The following is a 26461-nucleotide window of genomic DNA, read 5'->3' on the forward strand; positions in this document are numbered from 1 at the left end:
ATCATTTCTTCCCCTCCCTGTCTGTTTCTGAGAGAAAAGGCATGGAAATGAACAATGGCCTTGTGTTGAAGAAAACCGAACGCAGTGCTTGGCACAGCAGCGGGCAATGCTGACAATGCCCCACTGTTCAATGATCCGAATCATATATGGAAACACATACATATTGGATTATGTTTGGCGACAGGACTTCAATTCAGATGTATTATGAAATGTTTGATGCTCTGATGATTGTTTACTCTGTCTCGTTGAAGCTGTGTGTCGTGGGACAGTTGCAGTTAACAGGATGAAAACCCTCCAGGTGATGAATGATAAGAACCTCGTTGTCATGCCAACGAGTATGAGGATGAATAACCGTTAAAGATAATAGCGCTTATGCAAGTGGACACTTATACAGACAGTAAATTTCAAGTTTTGAAAATATGGAAATGCCGAGCTTTAGGAAGGAAAACAACCTTTTTTTTTTTAATGATTATGGAAAGTCCAATTGCACATTACAGAATAATGGTCATTTTTAATCTAATCAGTGTAATTCACACACGAGAAATTATAAAAAGACAACTGCTTTCTGTAGACAATGCCACTTTTATTTGAAACACTGTAAATCAAAGTGCCATTTAATACTACTGCACAGACGGCATAAAGCACCAACAGTACGACACGTTTGGGTTGAATCTATCAAAGGCAGATGCTTTAATGTGTCAGTGATTTCAGAAACAGTGTGCTTCGCTGTACTCCGAGTGGAGTGGAAACATTCACAGACGCTGCTGCTGCTGGAGGGGGGAAGTGAAATGCTCCTCTCTAGATTCTAGAGGTCTTACGAGCTGGTCCTACGTCAGTGACAGTCCGTTACTTTTACACACATTTTCTGCATGCTCAGTAAACAACGTTCAGTTTTTCGAGTTCAGATAAACAGAAAAACAGTACAGTATGTGTTTTGTGAAAAGCAGCATCTCTCACTCTCTCTTTACTGTACACTGAAAAATTAAAATAAAATCACACTGCACTCTTCATTTGATCAAACAGGAGGGTTCATGGTACAAAAAAGTACTTCAATGTCAAAAAGGTGAGCAGTACAAAGCAGGAGAAATGTAATTGAAATGAAGACCACTATTATTAAAAAATGTGACAGCACTGTATGATTTACAAAAATAAAAACTAAAATATAAAAAAATGAGACTCATTCATTTGCAGTCTCATTGTTAAAAGTAAGCTGCATATTAGTCAATAAATATATATAGTCTACATATATATGTATTTTATAATGATGTAATAAATTATGACTGTGGTATAGCAAGCTTTGGCAAATAGTAATAAAATGGTTAGCGTTCATTTAAAGGGATAGTTCGCTCAAAAATGAAAATTCTTTCATGGTTTACTTAGACTAAGACTTTCTCATTCATCTTCGAAAACACACTAATGAAAATATTTTTAATGAAACGTAAGAGATTTTTCTCGCTCCATTTTAAAAGTTCATGAATACATCGTAAAAGAAATAAGCAGTTTAATCCTAGTTTTCTAGAGACATGATCACTTTATATGATGAAGAGGTTTCATTTAGGCTTTTATACACTGAACACCACATACATAGAGCACAACAATCATGATAAATAGACGCTCAAACATGCTTGTTTGACGTGATCTGAGCTTGCATTTACCATATTTGATGTGCTTTATTTATGTAGGTTGATCAATGTTAATATGTGAATAAAAGCCTAAAGTATATCTGTTCATCAAATAAAGTGATCATGTCTCTTCATAGGACTTGGATTACACCACTCAATTTATATGAATTACTTTTATAGTGTCTTTATGAATATTTTGAAGCATCAAAGCTTTGCTGGAATGAACTTTCCACGGAGAACAGAAAACTCTCAGGTTTCATCGAAAACATCTTCACTTGTTTCGAAGATGAATGAAACTCAAGGGTTTTTGAATGACGTGAGGGTGAGTAATTGATGACTATTTGAATTTTTGGGTAACTATCCCTTTAATATGCATTTAGCTATGTAAGTTCATTATTCAAGAGTTCAGCTTGACTGATATCAAATATAACGTCCCTTTGAAAAATATCTTCCAGACCAGCTAATGAAGAAAAATGCAGTCGTTTGGAGACGAGGAAGATAATGTGCACGTAAAAATGTTTCAGTGCATCTAACAGCTTATGTTTGATCACTGGCCGTTTGACTAGAGTGACGCATCACACACGAATCATCTCTGAACGACACTACAGAATTAAACACATGGAGAGTTTATTAAGATTTCCAACAGGAGCATTTGTGCTTCGTGTTCAACAAGTGGGCCTCCATTTCTTCAACTTTCCTTAAACGACCTTGGCAAATCCCACTTTGACTCATAAAGGTCTGAGGCACTACAGCAAGAGCATACTGAGGCCGGGTGAAGGACACACTTATGAGGGAGCTGCCCGGTCTGCATTTCCTTCATGGCTCAGGCACATGTGGAGCTCCCACTTCTAGAGGAGTGCCAGGGTGAGGAAGGGACCCCGGGCTTCCCCTCCACACATCGACCGTTTCCTGTGTATCAAAGAACTCATCCGGCTCCTCAGGGGTGAGCGGGGTCTGGGCGCTGGAGTCGGCCTCTGAGCTGCTCTCTCTGAGCTCCAGGAGCACAGGCAGGGAGGAGGACAGCCCACAGAAGGACTCTGTTGGCGGACTGTCGGGCAAGTGCGAGCTGGGCTCGGCGGGGGCCGGACTTGGCACTTCATCACAGCAGTGGCTCTCTGTAAGACACTTGCCTGCAGAGACTGTGCCGTCCACTGCTATTTCACTGGGTCTCTCCAGGATGGGGGATGGTATTGACAGGTGGGGGTCCTCAGAGGGGAGGCTGGTTTCAGTGCTGCTGAGTGCAGACGTGGAGGACACGCAGTGGCTGTTGTTGTGAGGGGCTGGGTGGATCTCCTCGCTGCTCTGCGGCGTGAGGGTGATCTTCTCACTGAAGCTGAAGCGTGGGGAGGTGTCAGCCGTAGTGGGAGACGAGGGGCCGGCGCTTGACACCGTACTGGAGGGACCACTGCTGTCTGCATGGAGAAATACACACAAACACACACACACATTACTTGGCTCATTTTGCAAAAGAGGTGCCATTTGTGTCTTGTGTGCGTGTGTGTGTAAAAATTACTTTAACAATGAATAGTTTATGGCAACTTTTACTATGTGTTACTATAGACATTTTTCTAAATACATCAACAAAAATCCAGTAACTTTACTTTGCTTCAAAAATGTTTTTATTTCTATCATGAGAATGCCTTTTTTGCCTCATTTCAGCTGTTTTTTCACACCTTTTTTCTTTAATAGCAAATATAGACATCTTGATTTAAAAATATATGAAAATTAAGAACTAGCATTCTTTCTGTTTGTATTTTTTGTGGATTTTAGTGGACATATTGTATTATTAAAATGAATTAAAGTTGTGACCCAAATTGGCATGTCAACCGTCACATTTTCCCTTTTGAAAGTCAGCAGGACACTGTAATCCTACCTTGTGAAAAAGACAAACTTTAGCATACAGTACTATTAAAAAGAATACTTCTTACGGAAATAATATCATTTTTAATGTAGTTAAGTGCGAACTGAATGTAACATTTTAGGACATTTAAAATGCATGTTAACTGCAAATAAATGAAAATGTATTATAGTTTAAATGGTAACACTTAAGTACAGGCATTAACGTTTAACTAGTTGTTTATTAGCATGCCTATTATTAACATATTGGCTGTTTATTAGTACTTATAAAGCACATATTCTGCATGCCCGTATTCTACATCCCTAATCCTACCTAATACCTAAACTAACAACTACCTTACTAACTATTAATAAGCAGCAAATTAGGAGTTTGGGGAAAAAGTCATAGTTAATGGATTGTTAATATTGAGATTTGGACCTTAAAATAAAGCGTTTAAATTAATATTAAATGCAATTAGTTTTTTTACCCACTTAAGTAGGACTTAAGTACAACTTTTATAATTTCATCATTTTGTTTTCTTTAAAACATGCTGTACTGATAAGCAATTATGGTAAAGGTAAAATATACTGTCATGTATTTCAATATTTTTTGTAATTACAAATTAGTAAATGAAGCTTCAAGTTGGTACTTTGAAAAAATATATATTAAATTTAAATTAAATATCAAATAACACACTAGTTAAAATTATAATCAAGCATTTGACATGTGCTTTAGTATGTTAGTCAACAAAATCAGTGGGGTTTTTTTTAAGCCTGAAAAAAGATTATTAAAACATAATGATTTAAAATATACATTTACCAAATGCACTTTTAAAACACAGTCAGGAAAATGTTTTTTTTTTTTTTTAAGTAGACTTAAGTGGCTTTTTTATTTCATTAATACTATATTATCTGCAAGAACAGTTTTTTAAATATACTGTTAAGATTTGAAGTACACTCAAGTGCACATTTAATGCACTGAAGCTGACTTCTTTTTCACAAGGGGCTTCAATACAAGTTTATAGCCTCATATTTTTCGCCACTTTACTGTTATGGTTAAAATGTTAGCACTGTTACCATACTTTTGAATAGAAAACAACCGATAACTGAAAAGTTTGTATAAATAGCACAAGACTTGCCAAGTCAAATAAAACAGTCAACCCCTTTACTGTCAACCTTGTTACTTTGTTGAAGGCATAATTATATCAACACACAAATTCATGAATTTAGCTTGCAATTGCACTGTTATTTGTTACCACTTAAATATCAATTGTAGTTCTGATCCATTCAACATATGTAACATGTTAGCACAATGGCTGAGTGCAGGGCGAGTTTTCTCCATGTGAAGTAGCTAAGGGCAGCAGTACTCACACCAGGGTGGCCGATCAGAGCGCTGGCGCAGTGAAACAGAGGAGGACAGCACTCTGTGAGGGATGTAAGAGTCCCCTGTGGGCTGGTTCTGGGAGTCAAACATGGCTGAGAGAGCTACAGGAGGGGAGTCAAACACACAAACAGTTAGGACACTGGTGCATTATATTTCAGTATCAAAACAGCTGAGACTGACCTAAAATTGTCCTAATGTTAGAGTGGTGCAATGGGCATTACCTCTGGTTGTCCTGGTGTGGGAATCTCCTGCATTCTCACACACAGTCGTCAGGAACTCGTTCACTTGCTTGAGCGAGAGTGAGTTGTGGAGGGTCTCCAGGGGGTAGATGGAGGGCACCATGGAGCAGCCTTCAAAACCTGCAGATGAGAGAAGTGATGAGAGAAGACTATCCAGACATCAGTATGCACCCAGAGAGACACAGCAGTCTATTACCACCGAACCAGTGTCAATACTCATTCCACCTACTGCCAAACCCTTGTTAGTGACAGAACTACAGTCACGGGTGGGAAACATTCAGATACACTGTACACTCAAACAAACAAACCCACCACATCCTCTTCATTCAAGACATTCGAGAACCCACCACATCATTCATTCGAGATTTATTGTGTATTACATAGGAAATCTACATCTACATTTGAAAGTAATACAATTAGTAGTAATGTCACACTCTCACACACAATTTCAAGTAAAACCAAAAAGTTAGTCTCTATGCACTTCTTTTAGTTGAAAAACCACACTCTTAATGTAGATTAAAGCAACACAAATGAGGAGGGAGCTGGCCGAGACAATAATAATAAAAACAGGAATGAATGTGAGACTGCACCTATGGATTATCATCAGAGCATAAATTTGATAAAAGATGACAATGCATCACGTATGACTATTACTTGTGAAAATGACCCTGGATTCTGGAGAATGTAATAAAAAATAAAAAAATAATGTGCATGTGTGATTATGTATGAATTAATAGAGGTTTAATTAATTATTGTTGAAAAAAGTGAAAACTGAAAAATCTAATTTGGAAGAGGGAATTACAATATTTTATTTTTCAAATCCCAGGAAGCCTGTGGCATGCAAATCATATGCCACTATCATGCAAGTCAGTCATTTTTTGACACGTCAGAGAGCCGATGTGACTGTAAGCTGACACAGTTGCAATCAGATGCCACTGGCATGCATCTGCCACTCCACACTCCCCAACACACAGCAGTGACAGATCACTCTTAATGCCACTCCAGCCTCTTCTGTACAGAGCACTGAAGTTGACATGTTTAAATCTGTTCTGTTCTCTTTGAATAGTTTTGAAGAGGACAAAACTGCCAAACAAGAGTACTTTTTAATTTATGAATTACTTTAAGAATTAAATCTGACTGGTACGGAAGCGTATTGCATTCACTTGAGGAAAAAAAATCTTTTTTTCAGAATTACGAGATAATTAAGTCATTAATTCAGAAAAACAGAGCAAAAACTGTTTTTTATGAAAAATTATCTCGTAATTCTGAGATAATTAAGTCATTAATTCAGAAAAACAGAGTAGATTTTTTTTCCTCAAGTGAATGCAATACGCTTCCGTAGACTGGGACCTTTAACCAAACTCATTTACAATCTTTTGTATGGTGGAATTAATTTCTCTCAAAAAGTCTGAAATATTACCAAAGAGGTAAAAACCTTTTTTGTATATTATTTTGTTTTCTTTTATTACAAGAGGAACTGTAAATACTACACTCCCGTTCAAAAGTTTGAGGTTGGTAAGATTTTTTATGTTTTTTAAAAGTCTATTTTGCTTACCAATGCTGCATTTATTTGATCAGAAGTACTGTAAAAACAGAAATATTGTGAAATATTATTACAATTTAAAATAACTGTTTTCAATTTTAATATATTTTAATAAGTAATTTATTCCTGTGATGGCAAAGCTGAAATTTCAGCAGCCATTGCTCCAGTCTTCAGTGTTACATATGCTAATGTGGTCCTCCAGAAACATCTCCTATTATTACTAATGTTGAAAACAGTTTTGAGGCTTAATATTTAACTGTTTTTAAATATTACTTTTTTTCAGGATTGTTAGATTAACAGAAGTTTTTTTTTTATCCTGTCTAACTTTTTTTAATAGAATTTTCAATGAGAAAGACTTTATTGGCATTTCTGATAAATTTAATGCATCCTAAATAAAAGTTAATTTCTTAAAAAAAAAAAAAACTTACTGACCCCAAACATTTAAACAGTGTTGTACATACTGAAAAGAAAACAACTTAACTTAAATGATACAATTTTAGATACATTAAAATGTAAACACTTTTAATTAAAAAAAATTGAAAATTAAAATAAATTAATAAAATTGAGCCAAAACCCAAGATTAATCATGATTATTTTGTATTTACCTAATAGCACTAAAAAAGACAACCTAAATAAACTTCAATAAGTTATAAAAAAAGAAAAAAAAATCAAAGCTGTGTCATTGCAAGCTGCTTTTCCCAAAAACACAAGCATGCTTCAAACAGCAGAGGCGCTATAGAGCAAAGCTAAGGCGGCTGTGGTAGCAGCCATTACTGCAGTCACGGCACAACAGGGCACGGAGGGACCTCCCCAGGGCTGACCGTAGAGGTACTCTAGTGGGTCCTGGCCAGAGATTAACCAGTTGCGGAAGAGGCGGAGATGGTAGGAGCACTGATGGAGGTGGTGGGCAAAAGCACTGTCCAAACACAACGGGTGGCCAATATTGGGGTCGGTGGAAAAGCGCCTCAGCAGCTGGGCTACCTGGTGCTCTTCCAGGGGTTCTGAGGAAGAAGAGGCAGAGCAGGGAAGAGAAGAGTGGGGAGTAGGGGGTTTGAAAAGCAGATGGGTGAGGGCATGGGGTTCTAGTGGGGACATAGTGGACAGTGATTACCGCTTCATTACTTTGCATGCAATCAGAAAAACTCCCCACAACAGGTCTCACATGGTTTAATAGACACTTCTCCACATTTAAACACATCTAAATAAAAGCGAGTTAGCCTAAGCGACTGGTCACCAGCAGATAATACCAAGCAGACACAAAGCATCACTTAAGTCCGTTGTAGTCCACAGCCTTCATTCACAAACAATGTACTGTGCAGAGGAAACAGTACCATCTCCTGGGGTCAACTTCCAACGATTAAGGCACAAGACCACAAGGGATTCAAGGATCTCACTAAACTATACACAGAAATGGTCTACATACCCACACTGACATCTAGAACTTCAGAACAAATCCATTTTTCCTTAAGCGTGCATATGGACACTGTATAGTTAGGCCCAGTCGATTAACACAATCGACCTGATTGAATTAAAGCTGCGGTGAGACAAAGATCTATCATTACCTGAGCCAGACCACCATACAGGTGGTTGAACCACCGTGGCAGAACTGTCATCCTGTGTGCCTAAAGTGAATAAAGTGCTCAGAGGAATCAAACATCACACCCCTATTAGACTACACTATGAGTACACTACCTTGGGGTCAGTAGGACATTTTTTCTTTAAAATAAATACTTTTATTCAGCAAGGATCTGTTCAATTGACCAAAATTGATAGTAAATACATTTATAATATTACAAAATATGACCATTTCAAATAAATGTTGTCCTTTTAAACTTTCTATTTATCAAAAAATCTTGACAAAATGTAAATTATTATGAAGCACAACCGTTTTCAACATTGATAATAATAAGAAATGTTTCTTGAGCACCAGTTCAGTATATTAATGGCTGCTGAAAATTTACCAGCTTAACATCACAGGATTTTTAAAAAATATTTTCAAATATTAAAACAGAAAACATTTACTTTAAACTGTAACAATACTACTGTTTTTACAGTATTTTAATCAAATAAATACAGCCTTGGTGAGGATAAAAGACAATCTTACTGACCCCAAACTTTTGAAACAGATTTTTGAGTTCTCTCAACTTATTTTTGTAGGAGATTCTCAACTTTTTGTTGTATAAACTTAAAACAACAAGTTGAGAGAACTCAAAAATCTGCTGAAGCTGGTTGACTTAAAAATTTTAAGTTGGCTCAACCTTTTTTTTTTTTTTTACAGTGTTCTTAAGTTTTATCAGATTAACAGTATTTGTCATTAAATCATAACCAATGCTTCCAACACATACACACATATTTGTTTTTATATCTTGCCGTGTATTTTCCATTTATATTAAGTCAGTTAATTATATTTGCTACACCCTCCTCTACTCCTTGCAGAAACCTTTTAGCTTTTTTAGATTTTAATTAAGACATCATACAGTCTCTTTATTAAGCTGCTTCATCATGTGTACTAGTGGGAGGTGCCCACAATGTAGATGATTACAGGTTTAACTATCCTCGTGGGGACATTTGATCCCCACTTGACCTGCATATGCGCACACTTTATCAGGAAAACACAAACATTTAATAATTAAACTGAATTTGTTTAAAGAGTATATGCACTCATTTCAGAGACATGAAGGTAAATTAGTATTTCTTAATAGCTACAGAAACATAATTAGGTTGGATGAAAGGCTCCTACGTGAAAGGTTTTGAGGGCTAGATGGCTTGGAATGTGTGGTGGGTAGAGTGTGTGGGATCTGGCAGGGAATGGGGATTGTGTAGGTGGATCAGGGACCATCTTTAAGCTCTGCCTGAGATGTACTGAACACATACCGAACTGTGCCCAAATACACCTACATAACACACTGCAGTAATTCACATCACTTCACAAGCAGTTCTTCTGCATTGTTTTTGACCTTTGTTATCACCTCCATTCAGGTTTGTTTATGCTAGACAACATCCCCGGATATCCTCTTGATCATATGCAAGACCGAGAGAGTAAACACGGATTATCTTAACCAATATAACATCAACATGCAGTTTATACACAGCACATGTGATAGTCTATCAATGAAGAGTAGAGAACCACAAAAGACACCGGCTAGTTTATCTGTATCTGCAAGTGTGGTATGTTGTTTTATTCACATAGACTGAAGATGTCTGTTTCAATTTGAAAGAAGTCTTTGTCATTTGTGGCATTTTAGATTTTAAGCTGCTTCCCAAGAAGAATCAAGGGGAAACAGAGTAAAACACTCCTTGGCTGCATAGCTCAACGTTTACAACATTTAACAATTACAATTCACAACAACATTCATTTTAAATTAAATAAAATTCGAGAGAAGATTAATGGAGTGACAGGTAAACCATTTCCCTGTGAAACAGTTGAATACAGTGAAAAACACTGTCCAACAGTACCAGAGCAATGGCAACTGCTGACAGGGGAAGGGTTCAGTCATTGGTGTGCTGTCCAGTAGTGCTTCAGATTCATTATCTTGAGTATCTATTCATAATTGTACATTACAAAAAAATGTACAATTTTCAGTCGGAATATCAAAACATCCTTATATTACAAGCTAAATCTAATTACAATAAAACATTACAACTTGTTTGTAAAGAATAAATCTTGAATTAACGTATATTTCATAGTGCACTGTCAAATAGTTTTTAACAAATTAATTAAATTAAAGATATTCTTTCTGACACACACCACTGTTCAGAAGTTTGGGTTAGAATTTTTAAAAAATGTTTTTTAAGGGCTATTATGCTCAAAAAGTCTGCATTTATTTGATCAAAAATACTAAATACTGTGAAACATTACAATTTAAAATAACTTTTCTTTTTTTATTTAATAAAATGTCATTTATTCCTGTGATGGAAAAGCTGAATTTTCAGCAGCTATTACTTCTTTCTTCAATCTCCCATGATCCTTCAGAAATCTGGAAATTGGTTCTCGGGTAACATTTCTTAGTATTAACATTGAGATTATGCGGCATAATATTTTTGTGGAAACTAATAAAATTTTTGGATTATTTTATGAACAGAATGTTCAACAGAACAGCATTTATTTGAAATCAAAATCTTTTTTAACATTATAAATTGTCTTTACTATAACTTTTATTCATCAAGGATGCATTCAATTGATCGAAATAATAAATTTCTTTCAAGAAAAAACAATCTACTGACCCCAAACTTTTGAACAGTAGTGTATCTTATTTCATTTTGCTTCCCAAATGTAAAAGAAGACAAAAATACTGATAAAGAACATGATTTTTTGCAATGTAATACACCCACCTTCCCACAGACTTGTGCACATACAATCACAGGAAACAAACACGTGCTTAAACTCATTCACACAAACAGTCATCCGTAACTGATTAACACTGAGTCACTGGGTGAGAGTGAGAGTTGTCCGCAGGAGGCTACAGATAGCGATGTATATGGGAAGGGTTTGAGACTTTGTTGTATGGTTAAAAAGTTGATGAAACTGGAGAGGTCGAAGGAAACATGGCAGAAATCACGTGAAAACAGAAGAAACTAAACTAAAAAATTGCCAAAATGAAAAGACTTTTCCATTGGCATGCAAAACAAAGGGAGGTGGAGGAAGTGGAAATATACTTGAAGAGAAGCAGACGTACCATTAGTCGGATGCTTTGCAAACGACACAGAAAATCTCTTTACTGCCGGCATAGACAACAACTCTGAGGAAATAAAAAAGGTCACTAGAGTTACCATATTTTACAGTACACCTGTACAGGATGGGGATGGTGTTACAGAGCTGTAGGTGTGAGACTGTCAAGGATAGTAGAGTGAGGGGTGTAGGGCTGGGTTTCTACTGTGACTACAGACAGAAAGCAGAAGAGCAGCATTTAGTGTCTCAATGTGATTTAGACTTTTAACTAAAGAGTGAGAATGTTCCTTATAAGTAAAGAAGTAAGATGTTAATCTCACAGAAGGCTATTCTTAGCTCAGGTGGAGAAAATAAACTCTTAAATAAAAAAAGAAAATGACAATAAGAGAACAGATCTTTATCCTAACTGCTTAAATGTCTTCACAGAGTTGCCACAGTAAATTAGTGGATCTATTTATAACACTTTAGCTGCGGTAATATTTTCGGCTTGTCACTTTATGGGCACTTCTCTACTATAAATACAGATGCCATCTTATCAGACGTCATCTCTCAGAACAAACAAAATGGTGGACAGAAGCATGAAAAGCTGATCGACCCCTCGCTTCTGTAATATAAGCATCTCTGAGAGCCTGTAGTGTAACAGCACATGCCTTCACAGGACACAACCACACACAACAGTGAAGACAAAGAGACTGGGGATTGTGCTAGATGACCGGCCAGTCCTAGAGACCAGTCAGAGATTTTAACTGAAGCTAATAGGGTTAAATGAACAGGCTCATGTATACGATAGCAACAAATGAGAGAGTAAAGTTATAATTGCAAAAGGGCCGTAAACAAAACAAGACACAAGAAATGGGAACTGAAACAGGGAGAACTCCAAACAATGTCACACTGACACCTTGTGGACAAAAGGTTTCACCACGAGCAAACAAACTGAACATTCTGGAAGGAATCGGGATGCGGGAGCACTCTGGTATGGACCGGAAAGACAATTTGTCAATGCAATTTCAGAAAAGATTTCAAATTAGGGTGAAATCCAAAGCTAATGGCCACTTATCAAATTTAGGAATAATTTCAATACCCAAATAATGGGTCACACTTTATAATAAGGTTCAGTTCATTAACATTACGTATCAAGACTAACAATCATTAGTTTAGATTAAAGCTATTGTTCATTGTTAATTCACATTTCTTCATAATACTGTACATTAATGTTAAAAACTTGAAATTTTACAAATGTATTGTTAATTCCTACATACTGTATACTATTAACCAAATGAATAAATGCTATAAAATTATTTATTGTTATTTTATGTTAGCTACTGCATTGATTGGTGTTACCAAATAAATTGTAATACAAATGCAATATACACTACTGTTCAAAAGTTTGGGGTCAATAAGATTTTTTTAAAGAAATTCATCCTTTTATTCAGCGAGGGTGCACTGAATTGATCAAACGTGACAGTAAAGACATTTACAATATTACAAAAGATCATGTATCTCATATACATAGTTTTTTTGAACCTTCTATTCTTCAAATCCTGAAAAAAATGTAGCAAGGTTTCCACAAAAACATTAAGCAGCACAACTGTTTTCAACATTGATAGTACCAAATCAGCCAATTAAAGCATATTAGCATATTATTTCTTAAGGATCATGTGACACGGAACACTGCTAAAAATTCTGCTTTGCCATAAAATGAATACAATAACTTTTGAAATACATTCTAGACAATAAAATATAAGTTATAGAAAACTGTTGTTAACATTTCATGTAGCATTTCAAAATATTACTGTTTTTACTGAATTTTTGTGCATAAGGGACTTCTTTCAAAAACAATAAAAAAAATCTTACAGACCTCGACCTTTTGAATGGTGGTGTATCTGAGATTGAATTGTAAAATGTGATCATGTAGCAAAAAAACCCTTTATGGAGTGGAAGGTAAGAATTATATTCAGTTTGCTGTTCTACATTTTTACCATGTTTTTGCTTCAAACTGTTTTGGATTCCTGCAGTGGTACACAAACATATGTGTTTCCAATTAAATGAGCAAATAAAACACTGCTCACAAAATCTGAAACAAATGACAAGAAACAAAGACATCATTTCTGAAAGACAATGAATGGCACTGTAGACTCCATGGACTTCTGGACACCACACACTCAAAACCATGAAAATGAACCAGACGTGAAATGTTGAATATGACAGCGAGATGTGTGATACACACCTGATGCAACTTAATCCTAAACTCCTACATTACCCACATGTACAGGAAGTGCCCTTCAACTATAGTTTCTACCTTCTAAACTCTTATTATCTCAATGAGAAAAGGAGCTGGACTGAGCACATACCGTCTTTATAGGTCAAACTGCCGGAGGAGAATTTTTTGCGGTGTGTGCGTGCGTAGTCCTGAAGGTTGGGGGCACTAGAGGAGCCCCCTAGGACGGTGGTGCTGAAGAGACCAGCGCACTGAGAGCCTGCAGAGGGGGTTAGATCATGGAATTAGTGTGCACACCAACCACATGCACTTATTAATCAAAACACAGCAGTTACTGCAGAGGGAGTGAGAGGATTATAAAGTCATAATATATGACTCATGCCAAAACCATTACGTTTGGCGGAAATCAATGACAGAGGCTAGTAGAGCAAAATCTAATTAACAAAAGACAGAAGCAATGTTCTTGCCAGGGAGATGTTGATGAAAGTATATACTTTACATCTATTAGAAGCAATTATGATAAAAAAACAACAACTATACAACAACTAAACAAATGAATTGGCAGATGAGTATGCTGAGTATTAGTATTAGAACAATATCTAATACTCTAGTATTAGAGTATTAGAACATCAGCGTTCACATGTCATTGATAGTAACTATATGATTACACAAATTAATCATTTCAAATCTACAGATAGTTAGGTATGAAATACGTCTGACTTCATGCAGGATTATTTGCTCATTTACGCCATTGTCAAATGTGTTTTTTTTCCATGGAAAACTTTTAAAAAGTTTTCTTCTAAAAGTTTTAAAACTGCAGTAAAATCATGGCACTTTCTTTCCTAGGTAACAGCTTTGCGTAAAGATAGCTAACTAAACTGTCATTAGAGATCACAGCACTTGTTTTAAATAGAGCAGAAACACTGAATGATCCCTCCAAGATGTCTAAAAATTAACAGCATCCCACTCCCACACAACAAACTCCATCTCTGTCTGGATCCAAAATGTTTATCCACCAATTTCCTTGGTAACACCAATGAAATCAGTCAGCTAATGGATTTTACATCCAAAATAAGATGCAATATAGTGTTGCTTTTGATTCAGAGGGTAATTTCCTGTCAGGGGGAAGAGATAAACAGCAGTTGTTGAGGCTGAGTGAGGGACAGACACATGATACCCACCTAATCCGCTCTGCTTCATCTCTGGAGACTGACGTGAGCAGGAAGGGAAGAGACGATAGTTGCCACCTTTGGAGGACGAGCTTTCTGACAGGACCTGTGCACACACACAAATGAAGCACTTTTAAACCATAGTACATAAAGCCCAGCCTGAATCTGTCAGTTTGACACCACAGAGATTTAGAAAAGTATTTTTAAAGCACACTGTACAATGGTTGGCACAGTATGTGGCTGAGTGTGATACCTCCATGGAGCCAGTCTTGCGATTCCGGATCAGAGGAGATTTCCTCTGGGTGCTGATGGCCTCTGAAAGGGGCAAAGCGCGGTCAGGCTCATCTTGTATGAGATTTTCCAAACTACCAGGGTCTGTTTGCTTTTGATCATTCTATGTGAACACACACAAACATGGAAATATCAGCAAACAAACCTAGATATTATTAGCTGCATACAAATCTAATCCAATACATGATGAGAACACAGAACAAAGGAAAGTTTGTATACTTCAGCAGAGGCTGGTCGGAAGCCAAAGCCCATCGGAGCGCTCTCCTCCTCAGATACTTTGACCCCAGGGCTGAAATGCAGTTCTACATGGAAGCGCTCTTCAGAAGATGGGTCCTGAGTTAACACAATAACACAATTGTCACATTTCTTTGAAGAGCTTTGTTGAGACTGCACAGTCCCCACTCAACCATAAAACATTGGGCTGCTTAGTTATTACAGTTCACTTATGTTTATTCTGTGCCTCAAAGGAGCAGAACGAACAGTGAGAGCAGGATGTACCTTATTGTTGTCTTCATAGAGCATAATGACGATCTGGGTCATGTAGTTGAGCTCAGTCACGGCACTCAAATAATCCATGGCTCTCTTCCACTGCTGGTCCTTCTCCTCCTGAAACATCACATGCATCCTTTAACACTTAACTGAAACTACAGGAAAGAGAATTAAAGTGTACTGCTGAATGTACCGACAAACATTTACAGTATGTATGTTAAACTAAAATATACTTTGTCATTTCTATTGAAACTTGTATGTCATGTTTTTAAATATAGTAGTAATTACAAATGTGTAATGATTATGAAGTTGGAATTTATTACATTTAAAATATATTCATTTCAAATGCTTACATCTAATAGGTCACCATAACGGAAGATGCTAAGCAGGGAGTGGACGTGACTCTCACTCGTGAAATACAGCCGAGTTCGGACATGCCTGCCTGGTGACAGAACTCCACGTGAATATCTGGGACACAAAGAGATGGACAAGTGTGAGCTCTCGTGCTCAATAAGAGAGAGCAAATAAAAGAGAAAGAAAGAGATGAGAATGACAAAACAGGGCATCTCACAGTGGATGCAGCTTGTTTACAGACTCGTCCTCATGTGTCCTCTGAAGGTCAAGCTGAATCTTCTTCACTAAAGGCAGACAGTAAGCATACGCAATATCCAGCTTCTCCACCTTATTAATGCCGTACTCCTAAAAAAGTAGTTTGAAGGACAGTTGTACTGCAGTTGAAGTACTAAAATAACCAAAACTTCATTAAATGTATATAAATATTTAAAAATAATAATAAAAAAAATGACAAAAACACAAAAAAAATTCTAAAACTTCAACTAAAACTAAAACGACAACAGAAAATATTAAAATAAAATCTACTTCAAAATATTAACAAAAACTATAATGTTATATCAATGACACTACAATAACACAGATTAATAGTCTATAAGAGTCAATATACAGTGCGTGCATAATGTATGTTGATATTCTAGCTTTTGATTCTTATTAAGTATGGGTCATTTGTTTAGGATTCTTTACCCAAGCAGTCTCTGAGACCCTGACAGCTTGCTCTTCTGGAGACTCCAGGTAGGTTGCAGTTCTGGAAAATGGTGACGCTTGAGGCTAAATTGTTCCTGATGGTTTCACACCTAATTCTTCACATTAATTATTAATTCTTTTGCAGTTGCATGTGTCTTTTCTTCTCCACCAGTTTTTTCTAACCCTGCTAACCCAATGAGCATTTTGCTCTCCAATGGTCATGCCTTAACCTTGCAATTTCTGTATTGTATTAATTTTGAATATTTCTAATGGGCATTTAATAATTTTTGACTTTTCAGTTATAAATGATTAAATACAAAATTGATAGTAGTTATTAAGATTGATGTGGTTTAGAATTGGTAAAATGTACTTGGAAAAAAATAAGACCAGAATATCAAAGTGCCTAATAATTATGCTCGCACTCTATTCTTAGAAGGGTTTAATTAAATTAATTTAAATAACTTTTAGATTTAACTTTTTGTTGTGGTGTCCAAGGACTGGGTGATATGTGAAAAAATATTTAAACTGAACGTTATTTTCCCAAAGAAATTAATAGCTACTGCTAGTCAACATAGTTGGAGAAATATCAGTATTTTAACAAACATGTTGCTAAATAAAAATTAATAAAAATTGTACAAAAATTTTAAAAAATAAATAAAAACTTCTGCTCTGAGGACAAGCTGTACGAGTTCACGTTTCAGAATTTCTTAACACACCTGTGGTATGACAATGTTGGCTAGTGCTCGAGAGAGCTTGAAGAGTTCCAATGTGTCCTCCAGGCCCAGAGAGCTGTTGTGCTGCACATCATATTTAACACAGTCGTAAATGTCAGGAATCTTGCTGATGTCGTAGCGGCCGCTCTTCATGCGGAAGTCCCTTTCCAACTTAGACCAGCGCTGCAGCATCATCTCCAGTGTCTCGCTGTGGTACAGCTGTAAATCTGAGAGAGGCAACACCAACTCATTTACTCAGATCGTTTTTTTCACAGGTTTCTCTTTTTGGCCTTTTAAAGAGTGTTTTTGTCTCTTTTTTTGATGTGAGCACAGAGCAATCACCTGCTGATTTGGGGTCTTCAAGTCTTTTGCGAATCTGTGAGGTGAGGCTCTGGACAAGGGTGTAGACCTGATCACATGTACTAACTGGATTCTCCACAGCCTTCATAGAGTTCACCAGAGAGCTACTGCATGTTGGAGCCAGCTGGAGAAATAAAAGAGATAAAGTGGACATTTTGTTTTCATATAAAGTCAGCAGAGGGCTGAAATACACCCGGAGTTCAAAAGCCGTCTGATGCTTCGATTTACCCGGTCAAAGTCTTCCTCTGTGAAGATTTCATCTTTCTGCATGATCTCATGAAGTCTAGCCTTAACCCTCTGTTGACAGCCATTGAGGGATTCGATATCGTTATCCAGCAGGCCGTTCATATTTGCACTCTTTACCATCTGGACCAGGATCGGTGTCAGTTCCCCTTCCAGTGCCAAGAGACCCTGACAACCAGACAACCAACACCAACTTAATATCCTCCGATAACTTAATATGTTTAAACCTTAGATGACCTGTATTTGTTGGGGCTAAAGACCTTTGCAAAGGCAGCAGCAGTCATTTGCACCCTGCCCTCATCAGAGGCATAGATCTTGAGGTCGTGCCGGTAGGTGCTGTGTAGCCTGAGCAGGCCGCAGCCTGGAAAGCCAGCATAATCCCCTACAAGTGGACAAGAACACAAGATTCATAGATGAACACTTGATGAGACTAAATAACCATAAAAAATGAGGCAATCAATCCTGTTGCTGGAAACCCACTGTCTTGCTGGGTTTAGCTCCAAACCTAATCAAGGTCTTACTTGACAGTAAGATGCATGAGTGTTGGAGCTGGAACAAAACTCTGCAAGAAGGTGTCTGTAGGAGCAGGGTGGAACAAACCGAAATAGGATAGGTTAACATGTCCAACTTAACGTGTCCAAAAGGTTAACAAGTCCAAAGAAAATTTAAACATAACATAACTGCAAATAGGTATATTTTGCTCTCAAATCTCATTCATCCCCGTGTTCAATTCGAATTTGGCAACTTCAGTCACAAAACCAATCGGTAAGTAAAACATGACTGCAAATAAAATTTGCTAGATAAGGAAAAACTGAAGTTTATCAGCGAACAACAGCTGAAATTTAAAGGGTTAGTTCACCCAAAAATGAAAATTCTGTCATTAATTACTCACCTTCATGTTGTTCAAAATCCGAGAGCTTTATGACCCTGCATAGACAGCAGATAATACTTTTTAAGCGCAAAGGAAACAAAAATAACAAATTTATTCAACAATTTCTTCTCTTCCATTTCAGTCTTCAATGCACATTCACGATAGTACCACAAACGCACGTGTGTGCATTCCTCTGCTTGCAAACAAGGCGCAGTGCATCTGGGTTCCATGTCAGAATGCCAGCTCCTGCGTCAGCAGCATCACATGCATGCGTTGTGCTAGTCTCATGAACACGCGTCGACTGACACAGAAGAGAAGAAGATATTGCTGAATAAAATTGTTATTTTTGTTTTCTTTGTACTTTGTGTTTCAAAGTATTCTCTAGTTCCGTCTATGCAAGGTCAGAAAGCTCTCGGATATCATCAAAGATATCTTAATTAGTGTTCTGAAGATGAACGAAGGTCTTGCGTGTTTGGAACGACATGATGGTGAGTAATTAATGACAGAATTTTCATTTTGGGGTAAACTATCCCTTTAAGTCTGATCTTCACACAAATGTATCAGAAGACAATCCATTCATATGAACAATATAGTTTAGTCAACAATATAGAGGGAAGTGAATAGTATGAAGCCTACTGAACAGGCACTGGGTTTAATCCCAGCATTGGGTAGTACTTCCTTACATTTAATAACAAATATTATAAAAATAATACTTTCTAATAATTGATTATAATAAATACCTCATAGATCTTATATAAATTATACTACAACAAGTAATTCAAAGAGTGCTGCAGGGATGATGTATTTTTGTAGGCAAATCCCAAAGTAAAGAAAAAGCCAATAGCATTTTTCCAGTAAGTATAAAAGTTAAAACTTCAAGCATCACCACCATTAATCTTCCAAAGACTCCTTCCATTTTTATTGAAATCTACAAGTTGGAAAGTGTGAGTTAGAATAACTTGCAAGAGTGCAAATGGTAGTAGAAGTGGACTAGTGAGTAAATGAGTTTTCCTCTTTGGCATGATGACATGTAATGTTCCCATCAGCCTCTGTTAGTCCCAATTAGACAATTCTTTAGCCTAAATGTCTTTTTCACAACAAAAAGCTTAAATTCACAAGTGGGGTATTACGTATTTCATGTCGTAGAAATAAACTGTGAAAATATCTTGAGCTTCTGTTAATCACAGACATTTAATGAAAAGCCCATTAAAAAAAAAACATTACCCTTGGGACAATGGAACCATAACTACAGAACTGCTTCGTTTCCGGGCTTTAGGACTAATTCCAAGTGTGATTTGTGAACTCTAGATGTTTTTCTTCATGAGTTTCTGAAACAACCCGTGACAAATGTGTGTGTCCATAATCTTAAAAGACTAACAGACAGGAGACAGTCTACCTTGACCTCCAGGATACATGCAGCGAAAAGCCCTGCCGAGTTCTTCAGCCTGAACTCTGCCAGCTGGAGTCAGCTCTCCTCCCCACTTCAGCACCAGCAGTATAGAGGGGCCCTCCTTACGAGTATCTGCACACAACACACACAGCAGCACCATCACGCACGACATGATTGAAGCCAGAGAGGACACGTTTCCCGATTAGCAATGCTCATACCTTCCTCCTCACTGGATGTTTTGGGTTGTCCATGAGGAAGATATGTTAGCTGCACTTTCCTATTGATTCCAGAGAAATGGCCATACCTAAAAAAAGAAGACAGAGACCATAGTTTAAAAAGGCTGTATCCTTCAGGCTTAAAAGAAGTTTAACCTCCACCTCATTGTTTTTTTCTAATGTCTATATTAACATATAGCCACAAGGACATTTCAGATCAGCTGCTCTGAAATCCATCCAGCGAATCTACGCTATTCCTAAATGCATGATGCTTGACATAGATAGTGAAAGGGGACACTGCGATTTCATTGTGTCACAGGATGAATCTTACTACTGACAATCTAAAAATACTGCATGTTGGAAATATCACTGAACAGTGTTCATATATAACATCCATCAACTGAATCTCCTTTAAGACATGTTACAGATGTCTCCTTTGACACACTAGAGACATTATTCTATTTTTGTTGTTTTTCTGTAAGAAAGCATCTGTTAAGATTTGTTATGGCAGTTAATGTATTGTTTCATATAAAACCTCAGCTAGTAAAAATGTCAATGAGACATGATGTATCTATTTCTTTGGAAAATATGTCACAAAACTGAAAGGAGGCCACCACAGGAGACTGCAAGTGTGCCAGCTAGCATGGCCCAGTTAACGTCTTACATTAACGTACATTTCTAGAACAGTCTTTAGTTGTTCAAGCTTGGACTTCTTCTCCTCTATTTCACAGTCAGTATGCTGTCCCATGTCTGCCAAAAGTGTCCTGGTAATGTCCAGAACTTCCTGTGGAAACAGTACAGCACAGATATGAAGTAGCACCGCAGTCTTTTAACAATAAATTCAACATTTAAATGACTGGCTCACTATGGGGCCTCAGCAACATTCCAAAGAGGCCTCAAAATGACTTAAAGTGACGCAAAACAAGACAAAACGGGTATTAAATTAAACTAAAACACAAAAATTTTGAGGTATTTCTTATTTAAATTGACCCCCTCAACAACTTTTTGTTTCCTTAGAGTAGCCAAGATTCCCAGAGTCTTGGAGAACTTGAATATATGAGGTATCCTAATGTTAAAAATGTGATTTGTAGACCTGGTACATTCATATAAATAATAAACTGAAAAACACCATAGGCACTTTTATAATGAATATACATGCATCAAATTACCTTCATGTAGATACATTGGTTAAAAAGAGTGGGATTTTTTTTATTATTGCAGGAACTCAAGGTGCCCATAGATTAAAATAGGTGGACATTGTCAATAAGGCTGAGAGCGTCTGGTTTAAATTCAACAAAACAGAAAAATTAATTATAATAGGCTACATAAAATTGTTACCTGCAGTTGTTTGGGTTTCTTTAGCTTCAGCTTGCCCGTTTTATACCCACCGTATCTTTCAAAAAGCTCAAAGAACCTGGAAGAATGGAAAAAGCACTATATTTTACAATTTGGATCCACTACTCATGCTTTAAGTGAGTAAGTCTTTTGAGGAGATGACAAGAACACACATGGGATTCCGCACTTCCATCTTCATCTTCTGCTTTGGTGTACGATCTCCATGACGGATCACAGCAATCACACAGCGAAGCTCCATCCTAACGGACAGAACCACAAAAAAGTCATTCTGATGCAATATCATAATTGGCTCACTTGGCATTTATTTTAAAGAAAGATGAATCTTACTACCATTAATGAATAGTGTACTTTAATGAGTAAAAGATATGTGTAGTGTAGCATGTGATAAGTACATGGTTCCTGATGTAGTGGGTACAATAGGAATGTCTTCAGCCTCTGTAGGTATGGACCAGGGGATCTGGAACTGAGGAGCCAGTTCCCTCATCACAATATTTCTGAGAGAAAGAACAAGCCACACTCATCACGTGTTGTGCATTTTGTTAACTATATCTTAATCTGTTTAAATGACAAACATTTGCATCGTCATCTGATTATCGTTAGGATTTACCCCAGGATCTTAGCACAGTCATCATAGTACTTCATGGAATTCTTCACAAAGCTAAATCCATTGACATCACACACATACGAGTGGCCATTGGCTCGGAGAAGGTCGAATCCACATACTGTTTGCTAGAGTTTTTGAGAATAAAATCAATATGAACAGGTTTAACTGAGCTGAAAGAAATAAAATGCCGAAGCCCAGAAAATGTAATCTATCAGAAATATTTTCATTCTGGACTTCTGTTTCAAGAAACCAAGAAACGAACAGCCCATCTGACCTTGAAGGCCAGACACACTTTACGGGCCACAAGCTTCTCCATGGCAGTGAGCATGACTGGATAGCGGATTTCTTTGCCTTCACTGTCTCGCTCAACTTTCCCGTCGAGAGCAGGAGACTTACGAGCCTCTGCGTGAGCGTAATCTGGCCCTACTGTATACACCTGTAACAATACAAACACACACAAAAGGAAAAAATAACAATCATCTGATGTTCAAAGGAGAGCTGTAAACAAAAAAAAGGACAAATACATTTTACAAATAGCATCAGTTTCCAGGGAAACAGCGTAACAAGATGAATGAGAACTAATTCTAAGACACAAACCTGTCTGAGAAATGTTGCTGCACCACTAAAAAGATCAAATTTACAATTGAACTACACAAAACTTTGCTCTATATAGATCAAGAGAAACAATGCAATCCCTGGGTAAAGAAGATGCTAAATTATTTAGTACCTTCACATCTGTGCCATCAGTTGGCATGAACTCTTCATAGATATAGGAACCAGTTTTCCTCACACTGCTCTCTGGAGAATAAACACTACTTCTGCTCCCAATCTGAAACAGAGACACATCCACACTCAAAGTATTTACTTAATATTGTGCATTATGTGCAGCACTCACAGTTTTGTATACAATTTTGTTAATAAACTATAGTTAATTTCACTGTAGGCAATGCTAGGAAGATACTATGAAACTATTTCAAGTAAATTAAACCGTTTAAGCTATAAAACATTAAGCATTGCAATTAAGGTAATAGCTTCAAACACATACATTTATATTAATTCAACTAATAAATTAATATCCACCCTCATTTATATAACGGAGTCAAATACACAGTGATAAACAACCAAATTTAAAGCTGCAAAGTGTAATTGCTGTGACACTAGTGTTACCAAATGGAATATTTTGCAAAAGTTTCATGAACACTATCCCTATCTGCTGTTGGTCGAACAAACACTGCTCTGCCCCAAACTCACAGCATTGGTTGTGCTAGTGTGTCAGGATGGCCCAGATGCTCAAAAAGCATGTGACAAGAGTGATGCGAGACACTATGATGCAAAAGCGCAACTTTTGTTAATAAAAGTTTCATTTCTTCTTTTAATATTAGCACGTTTGTCTTTATTGTTGCTGTGTTTTCATTACAAAATTCAAATAAATAAAAAAATTAACCACAAACTATGCATTTGTTTTAAAAGAGGGAAAATACCTTATTTATTTGGGTTACAACGCAAGTAGGCTATATATCCGTCTTATTCATTTTGTTAATAAAAGTTATATGTTTAATATAGGCCTATGCGAATTTGACATTGTACTATTTTATGGCTGATGTGTTTTATGAACCACAAACGACGATCGTTTTAAAGAAAGGGGAAATCCAAAGACCGTTTATTTATTTGTGTTACAATGCGGGTAAAACATATTTCCCTTATTCATATTGTTAATAAAAGTTCAAAGTTTAATATAAGCAAATTTGTCATTGTACTGTTTTATTGTATTTATTATTATTATTACTGTTATTAATAATAATGAGCCAAACTAAGCATTCGTTTGAAGTAAGGGGAAAATCCAAAAACCTTTTATTTATTTGTTACTTATTCGTTCAGTTAATAAAATGTTTATGCTTAATATAAGTCACCTTGTCATTGTAGTATTGCTGATGTTGTGTGTGGGATTTTTTTTTCTCATTAAGAGTACTACTGAATCAACCTTAAGCATTCATTTTGTTCCAAGAATAGGAAAGATCTAACGTTAAAGATCAAAATAAGCGCTGCAGATGCGAGAATGCGAGATTGGTTGCTGCTGAGGTTAATAGATGCTCTCGCTCGTCTCTGCTGTATCTTTGCAATGGCTGTAGAAATGGTCGTTAATTCTTGATTTGGGTACGGCACAGACATGTTACAGGTAATAATATGATTAAAAAAGATTCAACTTCATTCATGTTTTACTGTTGCTTATTGTCTTTTAGGCTTAGGCTTAATTTTTCTATTAATCTTAATGAATATACAAATTAATAAAAATGAGTTTTATTTATTTTCTGTTACAAAATCGTAATTCATTTATTTTTAACACTATTTTTTTTCTTGGGCTAAACGCCATTGGCTTTTGAAATTAATGCAGAGAAAATAAGCTCTGTGGCCAATTTTCCAAATGAAAACCTTTTATGAATGTTTTTGAAGCCTATATACAATCACCAGAAGTAAAAAGCTACAGGTAGGATATACTGTAAATGAACTATACCATGGTCACATTACTTTTTTTTTTTTCAAAATCTATGGATCTATTTAAAAAACTTGGAAAAAGTTTGAGTTATAGTAGCAATAGCAGAATTGTTAGGAAGATCACAAACAAAGTGAGGATGTAAATGTGGGCTAATGACTTTAATATCCAAGACAACCTCTGTAGTCCCATTTAGCCACAGACCTTTTTTTCAGGCATTTAACCAAAAACCCATACCCACTGACTTTGGGTAGATGGAACAGGAAGTTCAAAAATGCAAACTTGTTTCCTGGTTTTAGGACTTTCCTGCAGCACTCTATATCCCTGGTTGGTAAATCATATGTATTAATGAATGAATGAACTGCTAAAACAAGATCTCAACTTAGTAGTGTTCCAAACACTGACTAAATACACTGATAAACTCTGCAATTATGTCTATTTTTAGCAGCTGACAGGGAATGTCAAAACAAAATGTCAGCATGCTTTTCTTCGTGTCTGTTTCGACCATTCCCAACAACAAATTATGTGCCTGTGTGACTGAGAGGGATGCCATTCAAGCTCTATGGCATAGATAACAGGAAGTCGTTGCTAAAAGACCTTTCTAAAGAGACGCTGGCTGCCTCCTCCAGCTGAAGTTGGGTAGTAGATGTACACATTATGGTCCTCAGCAGAAACTGGCTTCTCTACAAAGGGCTTTAGAAAGACTTCACCGTTAACTTCAACTTGGTCTTCTCCCTCAACCAGGTTGCACTCTATGACAAAACACAAGAAGGAAAGGCCAATTAAAACAGCATTACAGTGAAGAGAAACAATATCAGAGCAGCTACACAGATAACACAGTCATCATCTGAGATATGACCATTATGTGGATTTATAACTGGGTAAATATAGCACTTTGATTATCATTTGTTTAGAGTCGGATAAATTTATTCAGGTCCTCAGGGAACTGTCAGAGCTGCCAAGAACATAATGGCTCATTGGACTCCAGACGGTCACATCACAGGCCTCAGAGCAATACTTGTATCTTTGGCCTGTAAAACACTTGAAATTTCTCCACGTGAGGGGCTATATTTACTCAGAGACTAAAATAAATCAGAGCAGAGACAAAGCAGCACACTTTGCTAAGATTAAGGTTTCTACTTCACTATTGTATGACAAGGAAATAAGCAATTAAACATTAAAAGACAGCTCTATAAAAACATATCAGGAAAAAAATCCAAAATAATGTTTGTATATTTGAAAAAAGCTTTGACTGACCATCAGGTTTGTCAGGGTCGCGGTTTAACACAGCATAGCGTGGCAGATCTATCCCTTCCTCCTGCAGGATACGATATACTTCCCTCCTACAATATGATTTAAAAAAATGACTAAAAAGCCTTATTCAGGTATCATACAGGATGCTGAAATGTATGTAAATATGAGAAATAACATGCAAAACTGTGGTTGAAGAATATGCTAATACCTATCCTGTATGTAATACTGCATATTAAGATCATTGATGAGCAACGGGTTGCGGAGTTTTGCGTAACTCACTGCCTTATCCAAGGGGAAACCTAATTCAAGAGAAAATATTAGAATTGGTAGATCGGCCATTATAATATAAAAATGACTTGCCAAAGACACAACACACCGGTAAATACATTTGTAGACTGCTTATCAGGCATATTTGCACACCAAAGGACAAATTCATTGTTTGGCATATTTTCACAGGCAAAAATAG

The 26461-nt window shown here is 36.7% G+C and overlaps 1 protein-coding gene across 2 annotated transcripts in view; it reads right to left on the reverse strand.

Moving 5' to 3' along the window:
* Positions 1-565: 565 nt before the first annotated feature.
* LOC306870880 (inositol hexakisphosphate and diphosphoinositol-pentakisphosphate kinase 1-like) overlaps positions 566-26461 on the reverse strand; it is a 29999-nt gene continuing 4103 nt past the window's right edge. Inside the window, exons 4-29 of one of the 2 annotated variants that reach the window (XM_079418384.1) lie at positions 26204-26294; positions 25999-26084; positions 25339-25493; positions 22978-23079; positions 22525-22686; positions 22254-22375; positions 22039-22140; positions 21799-21885; positions 21629-21704; positions 20965-21074; positions 20294-20379; positions 20082-20207; positions 18075-18196; positions 17800-17982; positions 17554-17695; positions 17215-17438; positions 16032-16159; positions 15814-15928; positions 15470-15577; positions 15191-15304; positions 14934-15074; positions 14693-14786; positions 13645-13770; positions 5064-5201; positions 4830-4943; positions 566-3034 (exon numbers count right to left, since the gene is read on the reverse strand). In XM_079418384.1, the coding sequence (XP_079274510.1) occupies positions 2439-3034; positions 4830-4943; positions 5064-5201; positions 13645-13770; positions 14693-14786; positions 14934-15074; positions 15191-15304; positions 15470-15577; positions 15814-15928; positions 16032-16159; positions 17215-17438; positions 17554-17695; positions 17800-17982; positions 18075-18196; positions 20082-20207; positions 20294-20379; positions 20965-21074; positions 21629-21704; positions 21799-21885; positions 22039-22140; positions 22254-22375; positions 22525-22686; positions 22978-23079; positions 25339-25493; positions 25999-26084; positions 26204-26294 (3650 nt within the window). In that variant the 3' untranslated portion in view covers positions 566-2438. Of the gene's footprint in view, positions 3035-4829; positions 4944-5063; positions 5202-8042; positions 8247-13644; positions 13771-14692; positions 14787-14933; positions 15075-15190; positions 15305-15469; positions 15578-15813; positions 15929-16031; positions 16160-17214; positions 17439-17553; positions 17696-17799; positions 17983-18074; positions 18197-20081; positions 20208-20293; positions 20380-20964; positions 21075-21628; positions 21705-21798; positions 21886-22038; positions 22141-22253; positions 22376-22524; positions 22687-22977; positions 23080-25338; positions 25494-25998; positions 26085-26203; positions 26295-26461 lie in introns of those variants that run through there. The other variant, XM_079418385.1, reaches the window with a different exon arrangement.

Source organism: Barbus barbus (genome assembly GCF_936440315.1).
Source record: "Barbus barbus genome assembly, chromosome: 1".
In the NCBI taxonomy this organism is placed as follows: Eukaryota; Metazoa; Chordata; class Actinopteri; order Cypriniformes; family Cyprinidae; genus Barbus; species Barbus barbus.